This window comes from Phyllostomus discolor, chromosome 8 (genome assembly GCF_004126475.2).
Source record: "Phyllostomus discolor isolate MPI-MPIP mPhyDis1 chromosome 8, mPhyDis1.pri.v3, whole genome shotgun sequence".
NCBI classification, from domain to species: domain Eukaryota; kingdom Metazoa; phylum Chordata; class Mammalia; order Chiroptera; family Phyllostomidae; genus Phyllostomus; species Phyllostomus discolor.
In genome coordinates, this window is record NC_040910.2 from 41,513,288 (window position 1) to 41,534,594 (window position 21,307).

The 21,307-nt window shown below is 50.8% G+C and overlaps 1 protein-coding gene across 1 annotated transcript in view; it reads right to left on the reverse strand.

The window, feature by feature from the left end:
• Nucleotides 1–21,307, reverse strand: part of MUC16 (mucin 16, cell surface associated) — a 63,800-nt gene that overhangs the window by 25,292 nt on the left and 17,201 nt on the right. The window contains exons 13-34 of the mRNA XM_036032288.1: nucleotides 19,550–19,674; nucleotides 19,297–19,364; nucleotides 17,563–17,735; nucleotides 17,219–17,254; nucleotides 16,940–17,005; nucleotides 14,932–15,062; nucleotides 14,771–14,838; nucleotides 13,985–14,157; nucleotides 13,508–13,543; nucleotides 11,611–11,670; nucleotides 10,346–10,470; nucleotides 10,006–10,073; nucleotides 9,223–9,404; nucleotides 9,078–9,113; nucleotides 8,786–8,842; nucleotides 6,749–6,870; nucleotides 6,347–6,414; nucleotides 4,540–4,712; nucleotides 4,170–4,205; nucleotides 3,884–3,946; nucleotides 2,191–2,315; nucleotides 1,925–1,992 (exon numbers count right to left, since the gene is read on the reverse strand). Of these exons, the coding sequence (XP_035888181.1) occupies nucleotides 1,925–1,992; nucleotides 2,191–2,315; nucleotides 3,884–3,946; nucleotides 4,170–4,205; nucleotides 4,540–4,712; nucleotides 6,347–6,414; nucleotides 6,749–6,870; nucleotides 8,786–8,842; nucleotides 9,078–9,113; nucleotides 9,223–9,404; nucleotides 10,006–10,073; nucleotides 10,346–10,470; nucleotides 11,611–11,670; nucleotides 13,508–13,543; nucleotides 13,985–14,157; nucleotides 14,771–14,838; nucleotides 14,932–15,062; nucleotides 16,940–17,005; nucleotides 17,219–17,254; nucleotides 17,563–17,735; nucleotides 19,297–19,364; nucleotides 19,550–19,674 (2,059 nt within the window). The remainder of the gene's footprint in view (nucleotides 1–1,924; nucleotides 1,993–2,190; nucleotides 2,316–3,883; nucleotides 3,947–4,169; nucleotides 4,206–4,539; nucleotides 4,713–6,346; nucleotides 6,415–6,748; nucleotides 6,871–8,785; nucleotides 8,843–9,077; nucleotides 9,114–9,222; nucleotides 9,405–10,005; nucleotides 10,074–10,345; nucleotides 10,471–11,610; nucleotides 11,671–13,507; nucleotides 13,544–13,984; nucleotides 14,158–14,770; nucleotides 14,839–14,931; nucleotides 15,063–16,939; nucleotides 17,006–17,218; nucleotides 17,255–17,562; nucleotides 17,736–19,296; nucleotides 19,365–19,549; nucleotides 19,675–21,307) is intronic.

The following is a 21,307-nucleotide window of genomic DNA, read 5'->3' on the forward strand; positions in this document are numbered from 1 at the left end:
CCTCCAAAAGACGTCAAAATGGAGAGGGCCACTTATGCTCAGAAAACCCCATCGCTAGATGACCTCGGGCCAAGTCCCACCCCTCTGCACTGGAAGGGAGCTGGGGATTAAAGGCAGAGATGATGTGAATGGGGCTGAATGGCTGGTTCTTCACAAAGAAATCAGGCAAAGCAAGCTTAGTGAGAAAAGGCCTGGGCTCTCAGGAGACTGGGCTTGAATCCCGTCCCACTGTTTGGCCTCTCTGGGCTCCAGGAGAGTTCCTGAAGTCTCTGATGTTTCATCTGTAAAATGAAACATATTACTAATGATGTTCAAAGGGTTCTGGGAGATGATGTATGGAAATCATTTAAATGTAGCCCTCGATTTGCACTCCCAGGGGACATTTGGCAACGTCTGCAGATTTTCGGGGGTTGGGATACTACAGGCATCTAGTGAGTAGAGGCCAAGATGCTACTGAGCATCCTGTGAGGCAGAGGACAGCCACTTAGGACAAGAACTACTTGACTCAAAATGTCAATAGTGACCATACATGAAGAACCCCAGTATCTGATGCATACTAAGTGCTTGCTCTGTGTTGACTTTCAGAAATATTTATATTTAGGGGTGACATCAGCAGCATGGCAGCATGAGTGGACCCCCAGTTTTCTCCCCTTGAAGTTACAAGTTGGGCTGTTATAATTCAACAAAAGATTCCCTGCTCAAAGCACACACGCGTCTGGAACATAGCACACTACGACGACAGAAGATGGGCATATCTGAGCAAACAGTGGAGATACGGCGGGGAGGGGAGAGAACAGAGACAGAAGCCACACACAATCCGGTGCTCCCCGAGGCTTCAGCAGACACAAAGGCTGGTAAGGGTTGGGGTATAACTGACAGGGGCAAATCAGAGGGGCAGAGACAGCGACTGGGTCTGGGTGGCTGACACACACTGAAGCTGGGCCCAGGGCCAGGGGCACAGAAGCCATGTAAAAAGTCACAGTGTGCCCTGAGTGGTGTGGCTATGTTGATTGGGCATTATGTGGTGAAGCGAGGGGTGTCTGGTTTGATTCCTGGTGGGAACACATGCTTGGGTTGCAGGTTCAGTCCCCAGCTAGGGCACACAGGAGAGGCAGCTGATTGATGTTTCACTTTCATATTGATGTTTCGCTCCCTCTCTTTCTCCCTCCCCTCCCCTCTCTCTAAAAATAAATCAACGAAATATTTTTTTTAAAGTTGCAGTGTGCCACAGACCACCAGAAGGAAACAAAGGACTCTCATGTGCACAAATCACCCAGCCCACTCCCTGTGGCCCACAGGCAGTAAAATCCTCCCTCAGCAGGTCACAGAGAACCGAAAAATCTAAATAGACCAACCAACAGTAAGGAAACTGAAACAGTCCTAGACACAGACAACAGAATGGTGGTCACCAGGAGTGAAGGGGGTTGGGAGGGGAGGTTGAAGAGGGAAAAGGGGTCAAATATGCAGTGATGGAAGGCAACTAGACTTTGGGTGAGCACTCGATGCAGTGTACAGATGATACATGACAGACTTGTATACTTGAAACAGGTAAGTTTGGTTATTAACCCATGTCACCTCAATGAATTAAATTAAAAAAATAAATGCAGTGTGCGTTGAGGGCATGGTAGGCTGTAGGTTTATTCTTTGTGAAGGATCAGGGATGCATCTTTTATGACAGCTTTGGTGCATACTTTCAGGTTATTATGTTTTATCATTTTGTTCCTATTAAGTATTACATGTGCAATTTGAGGCTCTTGAGGATGGGAATGTCCAGAGTAGGGACCAGGGGCCAGAATGGAAGGAATCGTGGCTGTTGCATGTGGGGAGCTGGAAAGGGCTGAGGCCAAAGGGGAAACCCAGCTCTAGAGGACTATAGATAAGAAAGCCTCTATGTGCCTCACTGGGACATCTCAGGTGGTCTTACCTGAGCAAGGTGAGTCTGCAGCTGGAGTAGAGCAGGCTGACACTGGTGTTCTTAAACAAGGCTCTGAGCTGTTGAAGGAAGAAGTGGAGGTGAGTAGAAGGACCAGTAGGGAAAGGCAGGGGCAGGGCTGGGATGAGGTGGGGGGCTGGTATCAACTGGGAGGCAGAAACACATGCATGGGGCATACGGGAGGTGGGCTGACCAATAGAAGTGGGCATGAAGGGCATCGGTGGGCAGTGCAGGAGTGAGGTGGGCAGGAGTCTCACCAGGTACTGCAGGATCTTCTCTATTTTGTTGAACTTCACTGAGCCCGGAAACTCCATGTCCTTCATGTAGTGCAGGTTGGTGATGGTGAAGTTAAGGGTGAGTGGCAGCAGGGCGGGTCCAGAGACTGCAATGAGGTTGAGAGAGAGAACATCACACCCTGAATCCCTGTCTGAGCTAAATTTAGGGGTCAGGGGCAGTAGGGTGTGGGCATGAGTCTGGTACTCACATGTACTGCAAGAGCTCAGAATGACTCTTCCCAGAATAGGAAGCTTTATGTTGAATGACACCAATAATAGTAATAGTAACAACAACAACAACAACAACAATAATAGCAATAAAAACAGCAGCAATAATAACAGCTGGTTTGGTAAGAGCTTACTCTATGCCATCCTGTGCTAAGCATGTTCCATCCAGTGTCTTATACGATCCTGACACACCCTTGGGGTACATCCTGCTACTTAACCCCCACTGAAAGACAATTAAGGTGTTCTCCTAAGGCCACACAGGTATGTTAGGGCAGCAGCTCAGGCTCTAGAGTTTGAAAACCTTAAAATTGAGTCCTGAGTATGTGCTGGCTATGTGGCCTCAGAAAAACACTGATTCCTTGAAGAACCAGTCCACGCCTCTCTGAAATGGACAAATGGCAGTGTCCAGCTGCAGGAGTTGAAGACCATATACATGAGGGTCCCCTTTATGTGGCAATCGGTGAATGCTGCTCTTTTACTTTGTTGTTGTTATTATTATTTATGCCTCATTTCTCTGTTGACCCCTTTAGTCTCTGCCCTTTGTGAACTAGTCCTGGATTTGCTCTGGACTTTTTCTATTTGATTCTAGCAGAAGGTGGAGTTTCAGGAATTGTTACAGAATGCACTGCTGGATCTGATCTCATCAACTGATGCCCCACCCCCACCCCCCACACTCTGGGTCTCCTGGCAGGTCACTTGGGGTAGCCAATAAAAATGGCCAGCAACTCTTCACCTCCTGACACCCACATGCTTGCCATGTGGTGCCGCAGCCCCTTCCGCCAAGAGATGGGAGCCTATTGCTCTAGCTCCTGACTCTGGCTTGGCCATGACTTGCTTTGACAATGAGATGAGAGAAATGTGATGCAAGCAGAGGCTTGAAAGGCACTCGTGCACTGAGGCTTGCCCTCTCCTGCTGCTGGGAACCCTAGGGCCCCCTGTGAACCCACCGGAGCTAATCTGTTGGATGACGCGAGGCCACATGAAAGAGAACTGGGGCATGCCACCCATCAGCCAGGCATGCTCCAGAGTCACCTAGCTAACCTGCAGGTGGCTACAGTCACATGAGGAAGCCCAGTGCAGACCACTCACACTGTAGAGCTGATCTATATACTCCTGAGCAGCAGTAAATGATTGTTTTAATACAGTGGATTTGGTGCTCATTTGTTATATAGTAGAAGTTAACTGATGTAAAACCTTAAACAAAAGCAAAGGGTGGATTAAAAGGAGCCACACCTTCAATATGGAATTGAAAACCTGAAGTCACAGAATTCTCCAAACACAGGGATGGAGGTGCACTGGTCTGTGATGAGGGTGTGGCTCCCCAAATTTATCCTCCCCATACTGTCCCCTAGCCTTGACCTGCCCAAGGACAGTGTCTTGGCTTCTCATTGAGAAGTGTACCAGCTTACATGTGGGAAGGTAGTAGACATGGAGAGAAGGCTCTTACCTGTAGAACTGGAGGACATTAGAGCTGATGAGTTTCCCAAGGAGGGTGTGGAAATCACAGAAACTGAGGAAGGAACATCAGAAATGAGAATGATGCAGCTTTACCTCAGAGGCACCAAAGATAGTTTGACCTTGATGGCCAAACTGAGTTGCAGAAGTTGGGGGCCTGTAACAAGGGCCCTAAGGCTTCCTTCTTCCCACTGAGGCCTTAGCCATAAGGAGGAGGGACCAGCTGCCTCCACCTATCACTGTGGGGCCATGGGGCCACCTAAGGCCTGAATACTTACCACTGGGAATGGAGGTCGGAGCTGGTCCAGTGTAACCTGCAGAGTGGATACAAGTGAAGAGGAGGTTTCAAAGGTTGTTAAGAATGGGATGAAGGGGGCGGGCCACTGGTGGGAGAGCAGAGGTCATCAAGAATTTGTGTCCCTACAGACAGAGATCTGTGATAACCTTTCTCCGCCCCTCTGCCCCTCTCTGTGTGTGATGTGTGCACACGTGGCAGAGAATGCAGGAATGTAGACCTCACATGAGAGGGAGAGTGAAGACAGAGAGATCTAGAAGCAGACACAGGTGTATCCTCTGGCCAGAGCTCAGAGCATCAACAGAAGAATCCACCTGCTGCTGCAGAGGGCCATGTTACCAAGAGACGCTCACCATTGACATAGAGACGGTCCCTGTCCAGGACATAGGGACCAAGCCGGGTGACACCGTGGGTCTGGTGGCTCAGCTCCCAGTAGAGCTGCTCCCTGTCCAGGGCGAGGCCTGCAGGGTCAGGACGGTGGGTACAAATGGCGTCAACTCCAGTGGCTGCTCCACCCTTTTCAGGCCTGGAGAGAGGACATGGATATGGGGACAGGGCTGAGACATCCCTGTAGCACATTCTTTTCTCAGCCCTCTTATATGTGAATGCCGGCTTCTCTGCTCTCCTGGTCCAGGCTGAGCCACTCACAAGACAAGGGGCATCTCTGAGCCACAAAGGACCAGAATGGATGAGTCAGCCGACCATCAGTTCAACTGTAGCTCTTTCAAATAATGCACGTTACTTCTCCCACCAGTCCTCACATCTCTGCAGCGTGGAGAATGCTGTGATGACTTGGCTGGAATGCCATGGGATTCAGAAATGATTGATATAAAACATGCAGCCCTTCTGTCCCGTACATTAGAAGTGCTCATTATTAATTAATTGTCTAATTAAACAAATATTTACAAAGCACCCACAGTCCCTAGAGAAACTGGATAGCAAGCAGCTCTGGACAGAGACCCATCAGCTCACAGAAGGCTGCTCCAATCCAAGTTTTTTTTTTTTTATTTTATTGATTCCAGAGAAAGGGAAAGGGAAGGAGAAAGAGAGGGAAAGAAATATCAATGTGAGAGAGAAACATCAATCAGTTGCCTCTTGCACACACTTCAACTGGGACTGAACCCGTGACCTGGGTATGTGCCCTGACCAGGAATTGAATCCACGACCTTTTGGCTTGTGGGACAATGTCCAACCCATTGAGCCACATAGGCCAGGGCCCAACACAAGTTTTGGACCTAGCATCTGATCATAAGACATTGCATAGCAGAGATGCCCACGCACTGCCCACCTTTTTGTGTTACCATTTCTCTGAGCATCAGGAAAAACTAGGCCTGAAGGGGTAACCTGGGAGGTCTAGCAGGTTGCACTGCCAGAGAGCATTATCAGGGAGAAACAGGGTCCCCTTGCACCTCAGCAGGATCGAGGTTACCTGGAGCTGAGATGCTTTCAGCTCTGGATTCCTAGAAACTTGACAGAGGTGCAATGTCGTTTGCACTGCCTGGTGATGCTGCTGGTGGTGAAAATGACTGCTGATAGATGACCTGCATCTTTTCTGGGGGACCTTAAATGGACGGACATCAGTACCCAGCAGGAAGCTGTAGTTTTGGGCTCCCTTAGGTGTGGGGTGACCCTGTTAACTGGGCAGAGCTATTACAAGGTATACTGGCCCCCCTGTGGCACATGGGACATCTAAGCCAGGGTGACTCCAGGGCCTGTCTATTGGTGTTTCATTTCTTTGCACATGGGCTGTCGCCTGGAATGCCAAAAGAATAGCCCTTCAACTGCCAAGAGCTTTCTTGCAAAAAAAGAAATGCCCACTGCTGCCCTGCCAGCATGCTGTTTGCTGTCCACGCTCTTCTAAGAAGGGCAGTCATGTATGTCGCATTCAGATCTTGCAGATCTGGCTGTCTGCTTGGATGATTTCGAGTGGACAGGGCCCAGCACCAGCACTAGGGCTGAGAGTAGCTGGAGGCGAGCATGGTGCCCGGCTGTGCTAACTCTCAGCATTGTGCAAACATAGGGTTAGCACCTGAAGGGGAGCATCTCCTTAAATTTTGTGCTCTAGGCACCTGGCTTTCCTTAGCTCAGTCTAGGCTCTGGCCAGCCCAACCAGCCCACACCCACTATACCTCCAAAGGCAAGACAAAGAGGAGGTCTCACCGTAGTGTGGCCAGTCTGCAGCCGGTGTAGAGTGACCCAATGCTGCTGTTGGTGAACAAGGGCTTGAGCTAAGGAGGAAAGAGTGGGTGGATACAAAATAAGTATAAAATGAATCATCATACAAAACACAATATTTTAAAAGAAAACAATAGCTCTCTAATCTTCTCATACCACATTTATTTCTCAAAAGGACCCTGTGGGATAAGCAGTTTCATTGTCTCAGTTTTATAATATGAGACAATATGAGGAAACAGTATCACAAGACTAATCACTACTCCAAATTCACATCGCTTATACTTGAAGCTCAAACTGCCTACCTCCCCAGCCCTCATAGTCTCCAAAATTGTAGCAAGGAGAGGTGGGCCGGAGTTTGGGAAGACAAATGGGTAGCAGGGCTCTCACCAGATATTGTAGAAGTGACTCGGTGGAGTTGAACTTTGCAGAGCCTGGCTGCATGTCTTCTGTGTGGTGCAGGTTGGTGATGGTGAAGTTGAGGGTGAAGGGCACCAGGGCAGGGCCAGGAGCTGCAGTGGGGAGAGGGAGGAGAGGCCACACCCTGTGTCAGTGGGGCAGAGGCCAGATGTGGGGCAAAGGGTCATTGGAACAACCTCTGCCTGCTCCAGAGACCCCATCAGCCTGATGTGAGAGGGAGGGCCCCATGCCCAGAGTTTTATATGGGTATCATTTCCTGTTTGTCTCTGAGGCTAGAGATGGAGCAGGGGTAGGGGGTGGAGGCAGCGGTGCATTCTATTTTAATGGGTCCCAACTTTGGCCACATAGAGAAAGTGGAGATGATGGGGCCAGCATGCTACGTTACTGACCCAAAAGTGGTGCCTGTATATTAGCCTCTAGGTCATGTATTTCCTCAGAGCAGGCTGGGATCCATTAGCTCCAATGTTTACATGTCCAGTTGTTTTAAGCATAGCTCAGACAAGCACATTTAAGCCATTTTGAGCCTGCCTGCTTGGCAGATCCTGCGAAACTGCACCCAGCACCTGATGACCATGAACACGATAAGCCCGGTGCCTGTAACCCTCCTAAGGTGCTGCTGACCTTCAAAGTTGGTGAGCCCAGGGATTCCCCGCTGGGCAGCCGAGTGACATCCCCTTGGCTCTCAGAGCCTCCTCTCCAATCCCCCCGTCCCCTGTGTGCTCCCTGGCCTTTCCCTCATCAGGAGTGATCCCCATGCCTTAACCTCGTTCAAGGTAAAGGGCTATAGTTTTGGTAGTATTTATATATTTCTGAACCACTCAACATATGTAAAAACTTCTGTTTTATTAGATTCCTATTTTTTATGCCGCTGACAAGGTTTTTGAGTGTTGAGCCCCGGCCCCGGTTTTTGCATCAGGCCGTGATTTCCACGGTGTGACTTTGCAGAGCACAGGTTGGGGACACCTGCGTCAGGTTAGAGCCGAATGATGTGCAGCAAACAGAATGCCAACAGCTGGGCCAGAGGCACAGGGGCTTCTGGCACCACTGTTTCAGTTTGTCAGTTCTCGCTGTAAAAAGTTGGGGGATGGGACGCACACACACAAAACACTCATGAGACTCTGGAGAAACAACCTCATGGTCCTCAGACTTCAATAAACTGCATATTCCTCAACGTGCTGCTAAAATGAAACAACTGTGTGCGTTGGCTATAGCCAGAGAGACTACACAGTTCACTATAAGTGAACAATGTGGGGTTTAGGAGTGCTGACCCCTTGCACTCAAAAACTGCATGTAACTTTTGAACCCCCAAAACTGAAGTTGGCCCTCGGTATCTGGAGGGATTGGTCCCAGGACCCCGTGAGGCTACCTAAACCCACGGGTGCTCAGGTCCCCGCATGAAACAGTGTAGGTTAGCTGACACACGGAGTCGGCCCCCCACATCCGTGGGCTCTCAGCTGCGGAGGAAAAACAGTGCAGGTACTTCCTGAAAAAAGTTCACGTGTAAGTGGACTTGTGCAGTTCAAACTCGTGTTGCTCGAGGGTCAACCGTATATATTTGCAAGGAACAGATTCAAAAAGGTATTATAAGAAGAATAAAGTCATATCTACTCAATGTATTCAGAAAAGACATTACTCAAAACAAGCTGTTGGTTAATTAGGTAAACTGAGGAATGAATGGGTCTTTACTGATCCGACTGTGGTGAAGCGGCCACTGGGCAAATCTATTCTCAGTGGGAGGCTCTGCTTTCCATTCTTCCAAGGTTTGTGGGGTGATTTAGAATTCGGGGTTTACGTACAGTTTCAGAAACAGGTTACAGGGAATGGCTTAGGACTGGGGGTGGGGCTGGTGTTCAGGAAATCTGCAGGGGCCTGGGTAGCCCTGCCACACTCTCTGAGTCAGCCTTGGTCTCTCTGGAGTGACACCACCTCCTCCGCCCCTCCTCCATGTCCTGTGACTAGAGCCCAACGGGAGCGACTGGGAGCGTCTTCAGAGAAGAGAAGGCCTACCTGTGGGCCTGGGGGAAGGCGTGGGGATCCCTGCAGACACTGTGGCCACCATGGACGCTGGAGAGAAAAAACGCGACAAGCTTGGGGTGGGGAACCATCCCATCGCCTTGGAGATTCCAGAGAATCTCCATGGCCATGCCTGGGAATTTCTTGGGTGCTGGTCTGAGTTCACTAGAGGCTGGGGGTGGAGTAGGGGTGAGGAGGTGTGGAGGCAGTGGGCTCCTGGTCTCTCCCATTCCTAAGGGCTGAGACTCACAGGGTTGTAGAGACTTCTAAACCTCAGAATACTCACTGCTGGGGGTGGTTGTCCGAGTCTGGTGGGTGTAACCTGCACGGGTGAAGAATGATAAGGTGAGGAGGGGAAAGATGACGGAGAAGGAAAAATGAAGGAGAATGTGAGCCTTGCTCAGATGCAAGGAAACATGGCAGCCCCTCACCATTGACGTAGAGGCTGTCCTGGTCCAGGGCGTAAGGACCCAATTTGGTGGCACTTTGGGTCAGCCGGCTCAGCTCCCAGTACAGCCGCTCGCTGTCCAGCCCAGGGCCCCCAGGACCCCCAGGGCCAGGGCGGTGTGTGCAGACGACATCCACTCCAGTGGCTGTCCCATCCTTCCTGGACCTGGGGAGGGTGGTTAAGGGGGGTGACAGTAAATGAAGTGAGTTCCTAGGAAGAGGTCCTGATATCCCTGGGGGCAGGACAGGAAGGGCCATGAAAATGAGGAGACTGTCAGAGAGCTGAGAAGTCAGACAGATTCTCTGAGCTCACTGACTTCTGGCCAGCCTGGGCCTTTGAGCAGGCTCAGTGGGTAGGAGAATTAGTATTAAACTGCAAGGCAGAAACCTACATCCTCAAGGCATAAGGGCAAGAGAGCTCATACTTGAGACGTGTAGATTGGGATTTGGGAATAAAGGAAGTGAAATGGACATATTTGGCTTGAGAAAATCCTGGGGACAGAACAGAAAACCTAAAGGAAATGCTGCGATGGTCAAAGGGAGGGAGGAGGGAATTTGGAAGGATGATTGGGTTAGGGGTCCAATCCTGCTGACAGGATCTGCAGAATCTGGAGACAGCTGATGGGGAAGTGCCATCAGAAGAGGCATTGACCCTGAAATCCATCTCTAGTGGAGACCTGGACAAGGAAGGCAAGAAGCAGTGGGACCAATCTCTTTAGGCCTAGGAGCACATGAGGCTGCCCTGACTGGCTATTCCAAGGTCTTACCTTAGCATGGTCAGTCTGCAGCCCATATAGAGGGGGCCCACACTGCTTTTCTTGAATAAAGTTCTGAGCTGTAGAGGAAAGAGAGGGAAGTGAGTGGATGGGGCAGGGCAGAAGTGTGATGAATAGGGCTGGCATCAGTGGGTGGGGCTTGTAGCTATGGAGACAAAGGTGAGGTGGGTGGAATCTTCTTCCCCAGGTGTGACTCTGGTAGGTGGGCAGGACTTGCATTGGTGGTTGAGGCAAGACTGGGGTGAACCAGGGTCAGCTTCCACAGGTGTGGCAGGGATTAGGTGGGCCAGCCTCAGGGCTGGGGCAGGCGTGAAATGGGCGAAGCTCTCACCAGGCCCTGCAGAACTCTCTCCGTGGTGTTGAACTTCCAGGAACCAAGATGACCCATGTCCTCCTCATAGTGCAAGTTAGTGACAGTGAAGTTGAGAGTGAATGGCACCAGGGCAGGGACAGTGGCTGCAGTGGAGGAGGGAGAGATGCCCAGTGAGCCCACCCCATGCTCAGTGAGCAGTGGGGAGGGGTATCCTCTCCCGACACCAGACGCTTGACAGGGAGGAGATCCCGACAGCAGCAGGAGCTGAGGGGCACTGAGGACAAGTAGGACTAGCTGCACTTGGAGGTGAACTCACCCTAAAGCAGAAAGCAAACACCAGGCACCCTCCACTTCGCTAACATTTCAGACAGATAGCTTCTTTTCCTGAGGGCTTTTCTTTTTTCTTTTTTTTTTTTAATTTCACCCAAGTTGCTTCTATGAGATCTACTTATTTATTGATTTGAAATTTTATTTGAAAAAGCACATTGTGTTTTTATAGGTGAGGGCCTGTTTCAAGCGCTTTACTTACATTTTAACTCATTTAAGCCTTGAGCCAGGAAGACAGTAATCTTCATTTTACAGAGGTAAAAAACTAAGCCCAAGGGAGGTTGAATAACTTGCCCCACGTCACACAATCTCTAAACGGCAGGCGCTGTGGTCCCAGAGCCTGTGCTCCTAACGCCCCCACCAGGGACCACAGGCAGATTCCACCTACAGTGGCCGCTTTTCTGGCCTGAGAGAGCCGGGGTCCGAATGCCTTCAGGAGGTCCTAACTGTCGAGTACGATAGTTCTGAGTAACACAGAGGAAAGGACAGCTCATCTAGGACCCGCACTAGGGACCGTGGGTCTTATCAAAGCCTACCACGAGCCAGTGGGAACCCAGGAGTGGAAAGTCAGCCCTCACTGCAACCAGAATCTGCCCAAATCCCTGACTAGGACCTGTAAGAGGGCATCTCTAGGCACACACAGAGCTCAGGCAGTTCCCTGGTTTCCTGGGAATGAGAACTAAAGAGCCTAGAGAATGAAGCCCCCGCCCCCACACGCACCTGCAGAATTCACCCAAAGCCATTCTGATCTTAATTCAATACCCATTTATACCCTCAAGTCCTCATTGTCTGTCTTTGATGCTTTTGAAAGCCAATCAAAGACTAGGCCCCTTCCCATTCCGTTTGCTTCTGCATTACCAGGGCCTTCTGTGCAGCGAGTGCTAAATGAATACTTATTGAGTGAATGAAGAAATGGGCACGGCTCTTCACTGGGAAGTTACAGAGGAAGCCCCTACCGATGGAGACGGGAACTGGGGTCCCTGAAGTTGCTGGGGGGATGGTGGAGGTCGCAGCAGCTGGAAGGAAAACACAGTGAGTCAAATATGGTGGATGAGGGCTTCTCCTGCCAAACAGGGCCCATCATGGTGTAGGAGGGTGCAGCCAAAGGGTCCCCAAATAGAGATTTGGAATGGGGTTCAGAACTCAAGGTGTCCAGGAAATATTAGAAAAATATATAGAATGTCCTCATCCCCCACCCCAGGGGAAGGGACAAATGGAGCAGGGCCATTGAGAGCTGTTTCCCATAGCAACAGCCTTGCAGCTACCCTCTGGCATGGTCTTTTAACATATCTATGGCCTTTGGCTGGTTGCATAGATATGTTAAATAGATCTGGCCAAGCTCTAAGCCAGGGAAATGGAAGTAACTTTCCCTAGTTACGGAGCCTGGGAGGCAACTCCCCCTGGTTACCGCGCCTGTACCTGCGTGAGAACTTGGAAATGATTGGTTCCATGACATGGGGCCACACCTGCCCAGACCCACAATGGCAGTCCAGTAAAGCTGGAAGGCTTTGAGAGTTCTGGCACGTGAGGCCGAGTGTGGGAGGAGTCGGAAATGGGGCTGGAGAAGAAGATTGGCGCGGGATTTAAAAAACCCAGACTGGGTGGCCATTGAGGGGAGAACCATGCGGCTTCAGCAGAGTTGGGACTCCCGCAGTTGTGCAGACACCGTCTGGGATGCAGCCACCTGCAGCTCCTCTACCACCCGGCTCCGAGCCCCAGCCGGCTCTGCAGCTGTGGCCGCGAGAAGGGGCCACCAGTAAATGACTCGGGAGCACCGGGTCACTGCCCGGCCGCCGCAGCCACCACCAGGCCTCCGCAAGCTGCGCCCGCGCTCTCACCGCTCTCGGGCTCAGCTAACCTTGCAGCCACCTGCTCTGGCCAGGACACAATGAGCTCCGCACTAGCCCTCTCGGTGCTGCCGCTGCCGTCGCTCTCCCAGAAAGGGGGATTTCCCCCCCCAACCCCTCCCCCCCCCCCCCCCGCAGCCATGAGAAGAATCACCATGTGGCTTTAGCTGGAGATCCTGGCAACACAACCCGTGGTGCTGGGAACTAAGGAAGGACTGCCAGCTGAGCACGAATTACTAGGAAAAACCGAGAGCTGCCTAAGCCACAGACTTCTATTTCTTCTCCTGAGATACGGTACCCCAGACTGGGCAAAGGGGGGAAGGAAGGACTGTGTGTGTTTGTGGGTGTTTCAAGGGACTTTGGGATTTTAACAAAGACATTAAGTCACTACTTTTAGTCTGTATAACTTGAATAAATAACTCTTTTCTTTTTCACCAATCTCTAGCATGGAGAGCTATAATTCTCTGGCTTAGAGAAAGGTGAACCTAGTACAGGGGGACCCCAGGAGAAACGGGGATTAATTCCCTAGCATTTTGGGACTCTCTTCCCTGGTGGCCAGTCGGGGAGGATCATGGGAAACCACATGCGCAGTAGCTTTAAAGTAATGCAACTACTTGCACATACTCAGTAAAAGCCCACCACAACTAGCCAGGAAGGATCCGCTCTATAAGCATAAAGTCCCTCCAGCCCATGAGGTCAATCTCTGCTTGGAGTTGGCCTGCTCCCGTGTCTCTTCTATGAACTCTGGGTGTTCGGTTCAATTCTTTGTCCCGATCACTAAGAACCTGGTTACCTGTGCCCACCTGTGACAATGGCACCGTCAGACCTTCCCCCTGTTTGTGCTCAAGCCTGTGCCCGGCTTCTCTTTTCTGAGAAGGACAGTTGAAAGTGTGGAAAATTTGAAGTTTTCTGACTTTTTCTTTCTCTAGAGAAGTGTGGCAAGGACAGCAGAGAGGAGGGACAGGCCCTCAGGCAAAGCAACAGTAGGACCCAAATGACTACTTACTACTGGGGGTGGAGGTCAGGGCCTGGTGGGTGTAACCTGCAGGGAGAGAGGGAGAGAGGGTGAGGAGTCGTAGGGATGGGGGTTGGGAAAAAATGTCAAGAACCTGGGGCCCATTGAGTTCTATGAGTCTATTTAAGCAGTAGTTTTGGAGCACCCTCAAAATGAAGGCCCTATAGGTAAATCCCCAAGAATGTCACTAGAGCTCAGGGAAGAATTTCTCTATCAGGACATCTGTCACCTTCATCTGTTCCCTTCTGCCATCTGTACCCAAGCCCCTCCTCTGGGTGTCTGGTCTCTCAGTACATCCCCGGAAAAGCTGTGAATGTGTGTCTCTTCCTGAGGGAAACAACCGAAGCTGCAGGCCGGTTTGGGACGAGCTGATACCCTCCCCACACCCCAGAGGGCAGGCGGTCCAGAATGTGTGCCATGAGCCCGGGGCACAGCCTGCAAGGGGCCCCCACGGCGGCGCAGCCTCACCATTGACGTGAAGGCTGTCCCTGTCCAGCATGAAGGAGCCCAGCCGGGTGATACCGTGGGTCTCATGGCTCAGCTCCCTGTACAGCTGCTCTCTGTCCAGCCCTGTGCTTGTGGGCTCAGAGTGGTAGGTGCAGACGGCGTCCACTCTGGTGGCTGACCTGTCCTTCACAGGCCTGGGGGCGGGGGAGGAACACAGGCATGAGAACATGTGTGGGACTGATGATGGGGGAGACTGCAAGGATGAAATGTCTAGAAAAGCCACAAAGCTGAAATAATTTCCTTAGAAGGCAAAAAATAAAAAGGCAAAATATCTAGAATTTATGAATAATCAACAGAAGAAGATGGATTAAAACTCAAGTTGACACAAAGTTTGTTCATCTTCCATATGCCAGCCTCCTGCCACCCTACTCTCAGATTAGGGTGAAGAATATTCAGGTGGGGGTAGCCCCCAGATCTTGCATCACCTCTGAGCCCCTTAAATGTGGTTTAAGAAATGGGCATGCCACAAGGACTGTTCATTTTTTCTTTTTAAGTATTCCTCAGTACAGTATAATTTTGGAAATCACAAAGCTCAAACTGCTGGGAGATGTCCTACACCTTGGTTAGGACCTATTGGAAGATAAAACAGAAGCCTGAGAAACAGGAACTGGGAGGAGGCCCGGTAGACGCAGCATCACAGGTAGCCAGAGCTGCCATGCTGGGCAGGCAGGGAACACACACAGGGTGGAGCACAGAAACGGAATCTGGGAAGCATGAGATGTGAGCATCCAGTCCTGAGCCTCTCACCTGAGTGAGGTCAGTCTGCAGCTGGAATACAGTGGGCCGATGCTGGTGTTCTTGAACAAAGAACCAAGCTAGGGAGAGATAAGAGGGAGGTGAGCAGGAGAAGGGGAGGTGGCAAAGCAGGGGTGAGGAGGGGTGGGCAGCAGGCAGCTCTGGGCTCTTACAATGGGCTGCAGGACCTCTTCCGTCATGTTTAACTTTGCAGATCCTGGGCGCCCCATGTCTGGCACGTACAGCAGGTTTGTGATGGTAAAGTTGAGGGTAAATGGCACCAGGGTAGGGCTTGTTGCTGCAACAGGAAGGCAGATGAGAGGACCCATCCTGAACCTGCTAGGACTCTGTCCAGCTCAGCTGGCAGCCTCTGGGCCCTCACACATAGGGGCTCTGGTTTCTCCCCTAGAGGGCTCCACCCAGCTTGGTTCTTAATCCAAAGCAGGCAGGGTCCACCATGTAAGTCACACCCAGTGCTCTTGGTATTTGGAATTGGTTCTTCTCCTGGGAGCTCTGATTTGGAGCTTGCTAATGTGACGCCAAGACTTTATTGGCCTGGTTATGTGACCAGACTCACACCGCTGGTTCCTAGTTAATAATTTTAGTTCATCCATTCATTCACTGAGCACGTATTTATTCAGCACCAGCTATGCAGGAGGCATCACATCACATATATGTGCCATCCCCATGAGGCACACGTGTTTCTAGTTAGGAAAATAGAATTTATCTCAGGTATTTCAATAGAGGGAATCTAATACAAAAATACAGAGAGAGATGAACAAAATCAAGAATCCCTCAGCCCCATAGGGCTGTCTGGGAAAGGGGACGAGAGAGTGGCGTACCAGAGATTGCTGAGGCCACAAGGGGACGCAGCCCCTGCTGGAGATGCTGCACGAAGCAGAGAGAGGGAGGAGGAGAAGCACCCTGGCTCTTCTCCGGCCCTGCCCACCACTGTTCTACCGATGCCTCCTATTGGCTGGACCTCGAGGGCAGCTAGTTAGCAAGTGTGAGCAGGCCTGGATCAGACAGGCGTTCTCAGTTATGACCCAGCTGAGCCTGAGCTGAGAACTTCCAGCTCACCGATGCCTCGCAGGAAAACCACAGCCACTCACACCTCATCTAAGGACCTAATTTCTTCGAATTCTGCCCCAGAACCCTGTGACCATGCTGCTGACAGGGTAGTGACTGCCTGGGGTGTTTTGTCAACAAGCATTCGGAAGCGGTCTTGGGTTCAGGAAGAATGGGCGCTATCATCATTTAGTGATGTCGGCCACGGACACCACACGTTTGTACTGGGTGGGAACTTTCAGGGCCTGGGTAGAGTCCCTGAAAATTAGAGCCAGGGAAGGAAAGGGGTGTTTGCACACATCACAGGGAATCATACTTCATGCCTTCCCTTCCTGGGAAAATCCACACATTGCCTGTAGACCTACTATGTGCACACCACTGCAGTAGACACTAAGGAGTAAGACAGGGTTGCTTCATACAGCAGGTTTACTTAATACTGAGGTGAACAGAAATAAACATAATGTTCAAATACAGAGAAAATATAAGCATGTGCAATATACTTATTTTTTAAAATAAGCAACGGGATTTAAAGTGAGTGATAAACAGAAGGTTTCCATGTCTTCCTTGCCTATAAAGTTTTCAAAGGCATATTAAATAACACTAGGAAGGTGCTGAGCATAGCACCTGGCCCATATTCAGCAGTCAATAACGTCACACGTTATCCATCACCTTTCAACCGCCACATCATCACTGCCACCATCACCATCTCTACCATCCCCACCTTCATACCATTATCACCATCGTCATCAGTGCCTTTGTCACCATCGCCAACATTGTCATAATTACCACTGCCTCATCATCACCATCAGTGTCACCATCAGCCTTACCACCATCCCTACCACCACCACCATCATTATCATCATCACCATCATCACAATATACACTTTATATCACAGAATATAAGCTCTATGAAGGCAGGGATTTTTTTTTTTAAATTTCCTGTTCCCTGATGTATCCCCAAGACCCAGCATAGAGTAGCTGCTCAGTAAAGTTTGTTGACTGACTCATTATTAGATTCACTCTGACTTTCTGTCTTTATTTGAGTGGATAATGTCAGAGACGGTAACACCCACCAGGCATTCTCTAACAGACGTGCCATGCACCAGCACTTACCTGGGGGGCTGGAGAATGAAGATGGGGTCCCCAAGGTCCCTAGGTCGACCATGGAGGTCCCAGGAGCTGCAGAAAAGCCCTTGTCAGTGAAAGCAGAAAGGCACCCCCATGGCAGAAACGCAGCAGGAGGTATTATTATTATTATTATTGGACTCGCTGCACTTGGACGAGTGGGGATTCCCTCTGCAGCTGGGGAAGAGGGGAAGTAGGTAACCTGTGCCCTCCCAGGAGCTCCCTCCCTGTGGAGCGGGGGGCACTGGGACATCGGTGTGTACTCACTGCTGGTGAAGAGTGTGGGGCTCCAAGGGGTGAAACCTGTAGCAAGAGTGAGGGAGGCTTGTGGGTAGGGGTTAAGGGAGAGGTGGGGGACCCAATATGGTTAGGGCCACCCTGGTTCAAGGAGGACGGTTTGTGGGGCAGGCAGAGGTTGTTGGGGACTCTCCATCAGCACCCTCAGACCAGGAAAGGAGGCCCTCGGGGAGAAGTGAGTCCAAGGTGAAGAACAAGCCATGAGGTCCATGTAGCGCACATGGCCGAGCCCCAAAGGGCCAGAAGAGAAAACATCAAGTCAGAGGGCAGAGGCTACCCCGTGAGCAGGAAGAGACCACACCGCAGCTGCTCACCATTGACCCAGAGACTGTCCCTGTCCAGCACGTAGGGTCCCAGCGCAGTGATGCCACGGGTCAGCTGTCTCAGCTCCCAGTACAGCCGCTCTCTGTCTAGCCCAGGGCCTTCGGGGTCGGGGCGGTGAGCGCAGGTGACGTCCACTCTGGTGGCTGTCTCTTCCTTCTCGGGGCTGAGTGAAGAGCTCCACATGGTTGGTCCAACTATCTCTGCACCATTCATCCCTCCCTCCCTCTTTCTGCCAGCCCCTGAGACAGGAGCTGGGGGCACTCTGGATAACAAGGAATCTGCTGCCTCAGGAAGATGACCTCCACAAACAAATAACTAGGAAGCCACCGGACTCTGGGCCCCTGTGGGCCCAGGAGAGAGGCTCCTGAGAGCGCTTGGTGTGTGACGGACAGAGAGGGCAATGTCGAGAGGGCGAAATCTCTGGGGAGAAGCCAAATGAAACAGGACGTCCAAGTCCTGACACAGGTCCTGGCGGACACAAGGTGCTTAGAGCCAGGCTGTGGTGGGTGGCGGTGGCCCCAGGACAGATGACCATTGCACGGCCAGTGAGTGCCACTTTCCTTCAGGGAGCTGGGGTTTTCAAATGGTGGGATCAGAAAGCTGGAGTCACCCTCTCTAGATCGTAAGGACCAGCAGGGCTGGGACAGTTTGAAAGCAACTCAAGGGACCAGAGGACTGGAGAGAGATCTGAAAGCGTGCCTTGTCCAGCCTAAGGCCTCCCTGCATCAGCCCGAGTCTCCAGAGAGAAAGGGGCTGCCCTGCCCCAGGGCCACGGGCAGAGTGCCTCCCACAGTAACCACCGCCACCTTCTGAAGACTAGGTGTGCGGCAGGCCCAGTGCTCCGAATCATCGTGTGCTTGAATCCTCAAAGCTTCCCTGTGGGCTGTGTGGCTCAATTCCCACAGTTTCTATTATACCCATTAGAGTATATGTTATATATTATGCAACACAACTGTATATAATATAGATATAATAAACATTTGCATTTAATTACATAGTAATATATATTTACTTATAGTTTATTATTATATTATGTCTTATACATATATAATTATATAGTTTATGTTATACCTATAGCTAATGTATATACATTACATATACTAAGTAATATAAATTATAATTTTGATAATGTATATCAGGTATTACACCAGTGTTAACCCATTTCCAGCCCAGGCCCGAGTGTCCAGATGCCCTTTCTAACCCTTCCCAGGGGACAGTGTCCCCCTGAAGTCCCAGTCGTCCTAGGCCAGGGCAGGCTCCCTTCCGCTGAGCCTGACCCACTTAGCAAAGGGCTTTCTCTCGGGAACACTAGCTTTCCTCCCCCTCTTAGATTCTCTGGGCAATTTCCTTCAGGGAGGTTGTCAGATTGGTGTTTTCCACACCCTGCAAGGTCAGGATGTGGGCAGAGGAGACAGTGCTGCTTCAGGGCTACGTGTTTGGATCTGCAGCCCAAAATGCTGGGATTTCTCTGCGAGACGGGCACGAGCTACTTCATCCCCCTGAGCCTCTGTTTCACCTTCCGCTCCTGCTGCAGGAGGCTGTTGCAATGACTGAGGAGATTAAATACAAAGTAACAGCACAGTGCCCTGGCTCTTAGTAATTTCTAGTTGCTGTTGTTGTATTTTCAATGCTTAGTATCTGTGGGCAATCGTTGTTCAAAGTCATGGAACCCAAAGGTCAGGGTCCATCCCCCAGGTGGGCTGTGTTCCTGGGAAGGGTCTCACCTGAGGGAGGCTAGTCTGCAGCCTGCATAGAGTAACCTCAGACTGCTATTCTTGAACACAGACTTGAGCTACAAGAGAGGAGAGGGGAGGTGAGAAGGAACCATTGAGGGAGGCCAGGAGCAGCCGGGGCTTTGGTGAGGTGAATAGGGAAGAGATGGTGAGGGTAGGGGCATAAGTGGGTGGGTGGGGATGACACTAGAGGGCAGGAGGGGGAGAAGTGGGTGGGACTGGCATTGGTGGGCAGGCCTCTCACCAGACGCTGCAGGACCCTCTCTGTGGCATTGAATTTCCTGGAGCCCGGGTGCTGCATACCCTCCTCATAGTGTAGGTTGGTGATGGTGAAGTTGAGGGTGAACGGCACCAGCAAAGAGGCCGCTGCTGCAGCAGGGGGAAGGAAAAAGGGGGCCGTGCCTGAATCCGACCCGGGCCAGCCTCTCAGACAACTTCTGGGGGCGGAGATACAGCCTCCGGGTCTGAGGAGGCAGGGGTTTAAAGCAGGCAGGTAAGCTACATTAGGACCTAAGACTGAAGCCTGTCTAATGAGAAAAGCAAGACACCATTAAATGCAGTAGCATACACATCCATTAGAATGGCTGTTTTGTCTTTAAAAAGGAAAATAATACGTGTTGCTGAGAATGTGTTGAAATTGGGGCACTCATGTATTGCTGGAGGAAACGCTGGGGGAGCTTCTGTGGGAATCCGCTCCTCAGACCATTAAACACAGGATTGCCACAGATCCCGCGATTTCACTCCAGGTTAACACCCAAAAGCGCTGAACACAGGGATGCAGACACTTGAACACAAGTGTTCGTAGCCGTCGAACACAATGGCCAGAAGGCGAGGACAGCTCAAGTGTCCATCAGCTAATGACGGGTAAACAAGTGTGGTCCGTCCGTGCGATGGACTGGCTGGCGTTCAGGTGTGGAAAGGAGTGAACGTCGGACGCATGGCGCACTGTGCTTGGGTCTTGGAAACGTTCTGCTGAGTGAAATAAGCCAGACACAAAGGACACTTCTGTACAAGTCTCCTTACTTATGGTAACTGGAACAGGCCAATTCATGGAGACAGAAAATAGAATAGAGGTTACCAGGGCTAGGGGAGGGGCATGGGAGTCAGCGTTTAATGAGGACAGGGTTTCAGCCTGAGATGTTGAGAAGTCCTGGACGTGGGTGATGGTGATGGTGATGGTCTTGCAGCACTGTGAATGTGCCCTCCAAAATGGTTACAATGGCAAATTCCATGTTGGTTTCAAATCCTCTCTTAGCCCCTCCCAGCATGAGCCCAGGGCAAGTCCCTCAACCTGCGTGTGCCTTCTCCACTCCTTTCACTGTAAAATGAGGAGATGGCACTTGGTAAGAAAATTGTGGAGGTTAAATAAGGGCATTTAATTGAGTGAACAAAGCCAGTCACCAAAGGTCACATGTTGCATGATTCCACGGATACAACTTTCTCAAAACGATGAAATCACAAACACGCAGGTTTGTGATTAGTGGTTTCTGGGGGTTGGGCTGGGTGGGGGCGACCTACACAGAGGAGCACCAAGGAGATTTGTGTGGTGAAGAAACAGCTCTGTGTCCTGACTGTGGGGGTGGGTACAAACATCCGCACATGTGATGAAACGGCATAGAACTACATGCACAGGCACACACACATGTAATAGTGACATCTGAAGTCTGAGCTCTGCAGGTTTTGATTAACACTGGCCATTCATTTCCTGGCTTCAACACTGGACTGTAGTCATGGAAGGTGTTAATCATGCAGGAGAAACTGGGTGAAGAGCATGGGAATCTCTGCACTATTTTTCTGCAACTTCCTGTGAATCTACATTTATATCAAAATGAAAAGTCGGGAATAAAACGTAGTGAATGTCGAACAACATGGTTCTTTTTTCATAGTTGCTATCGATTGTAACTGCATGTTTAATTTCAGTCTCTCTCAACTCACTGCAAACTGGGCGAGTGGGGGTCCGCACCTGACTTAACACTGTGTCCCCTCCGCCTAGCACAGAGCA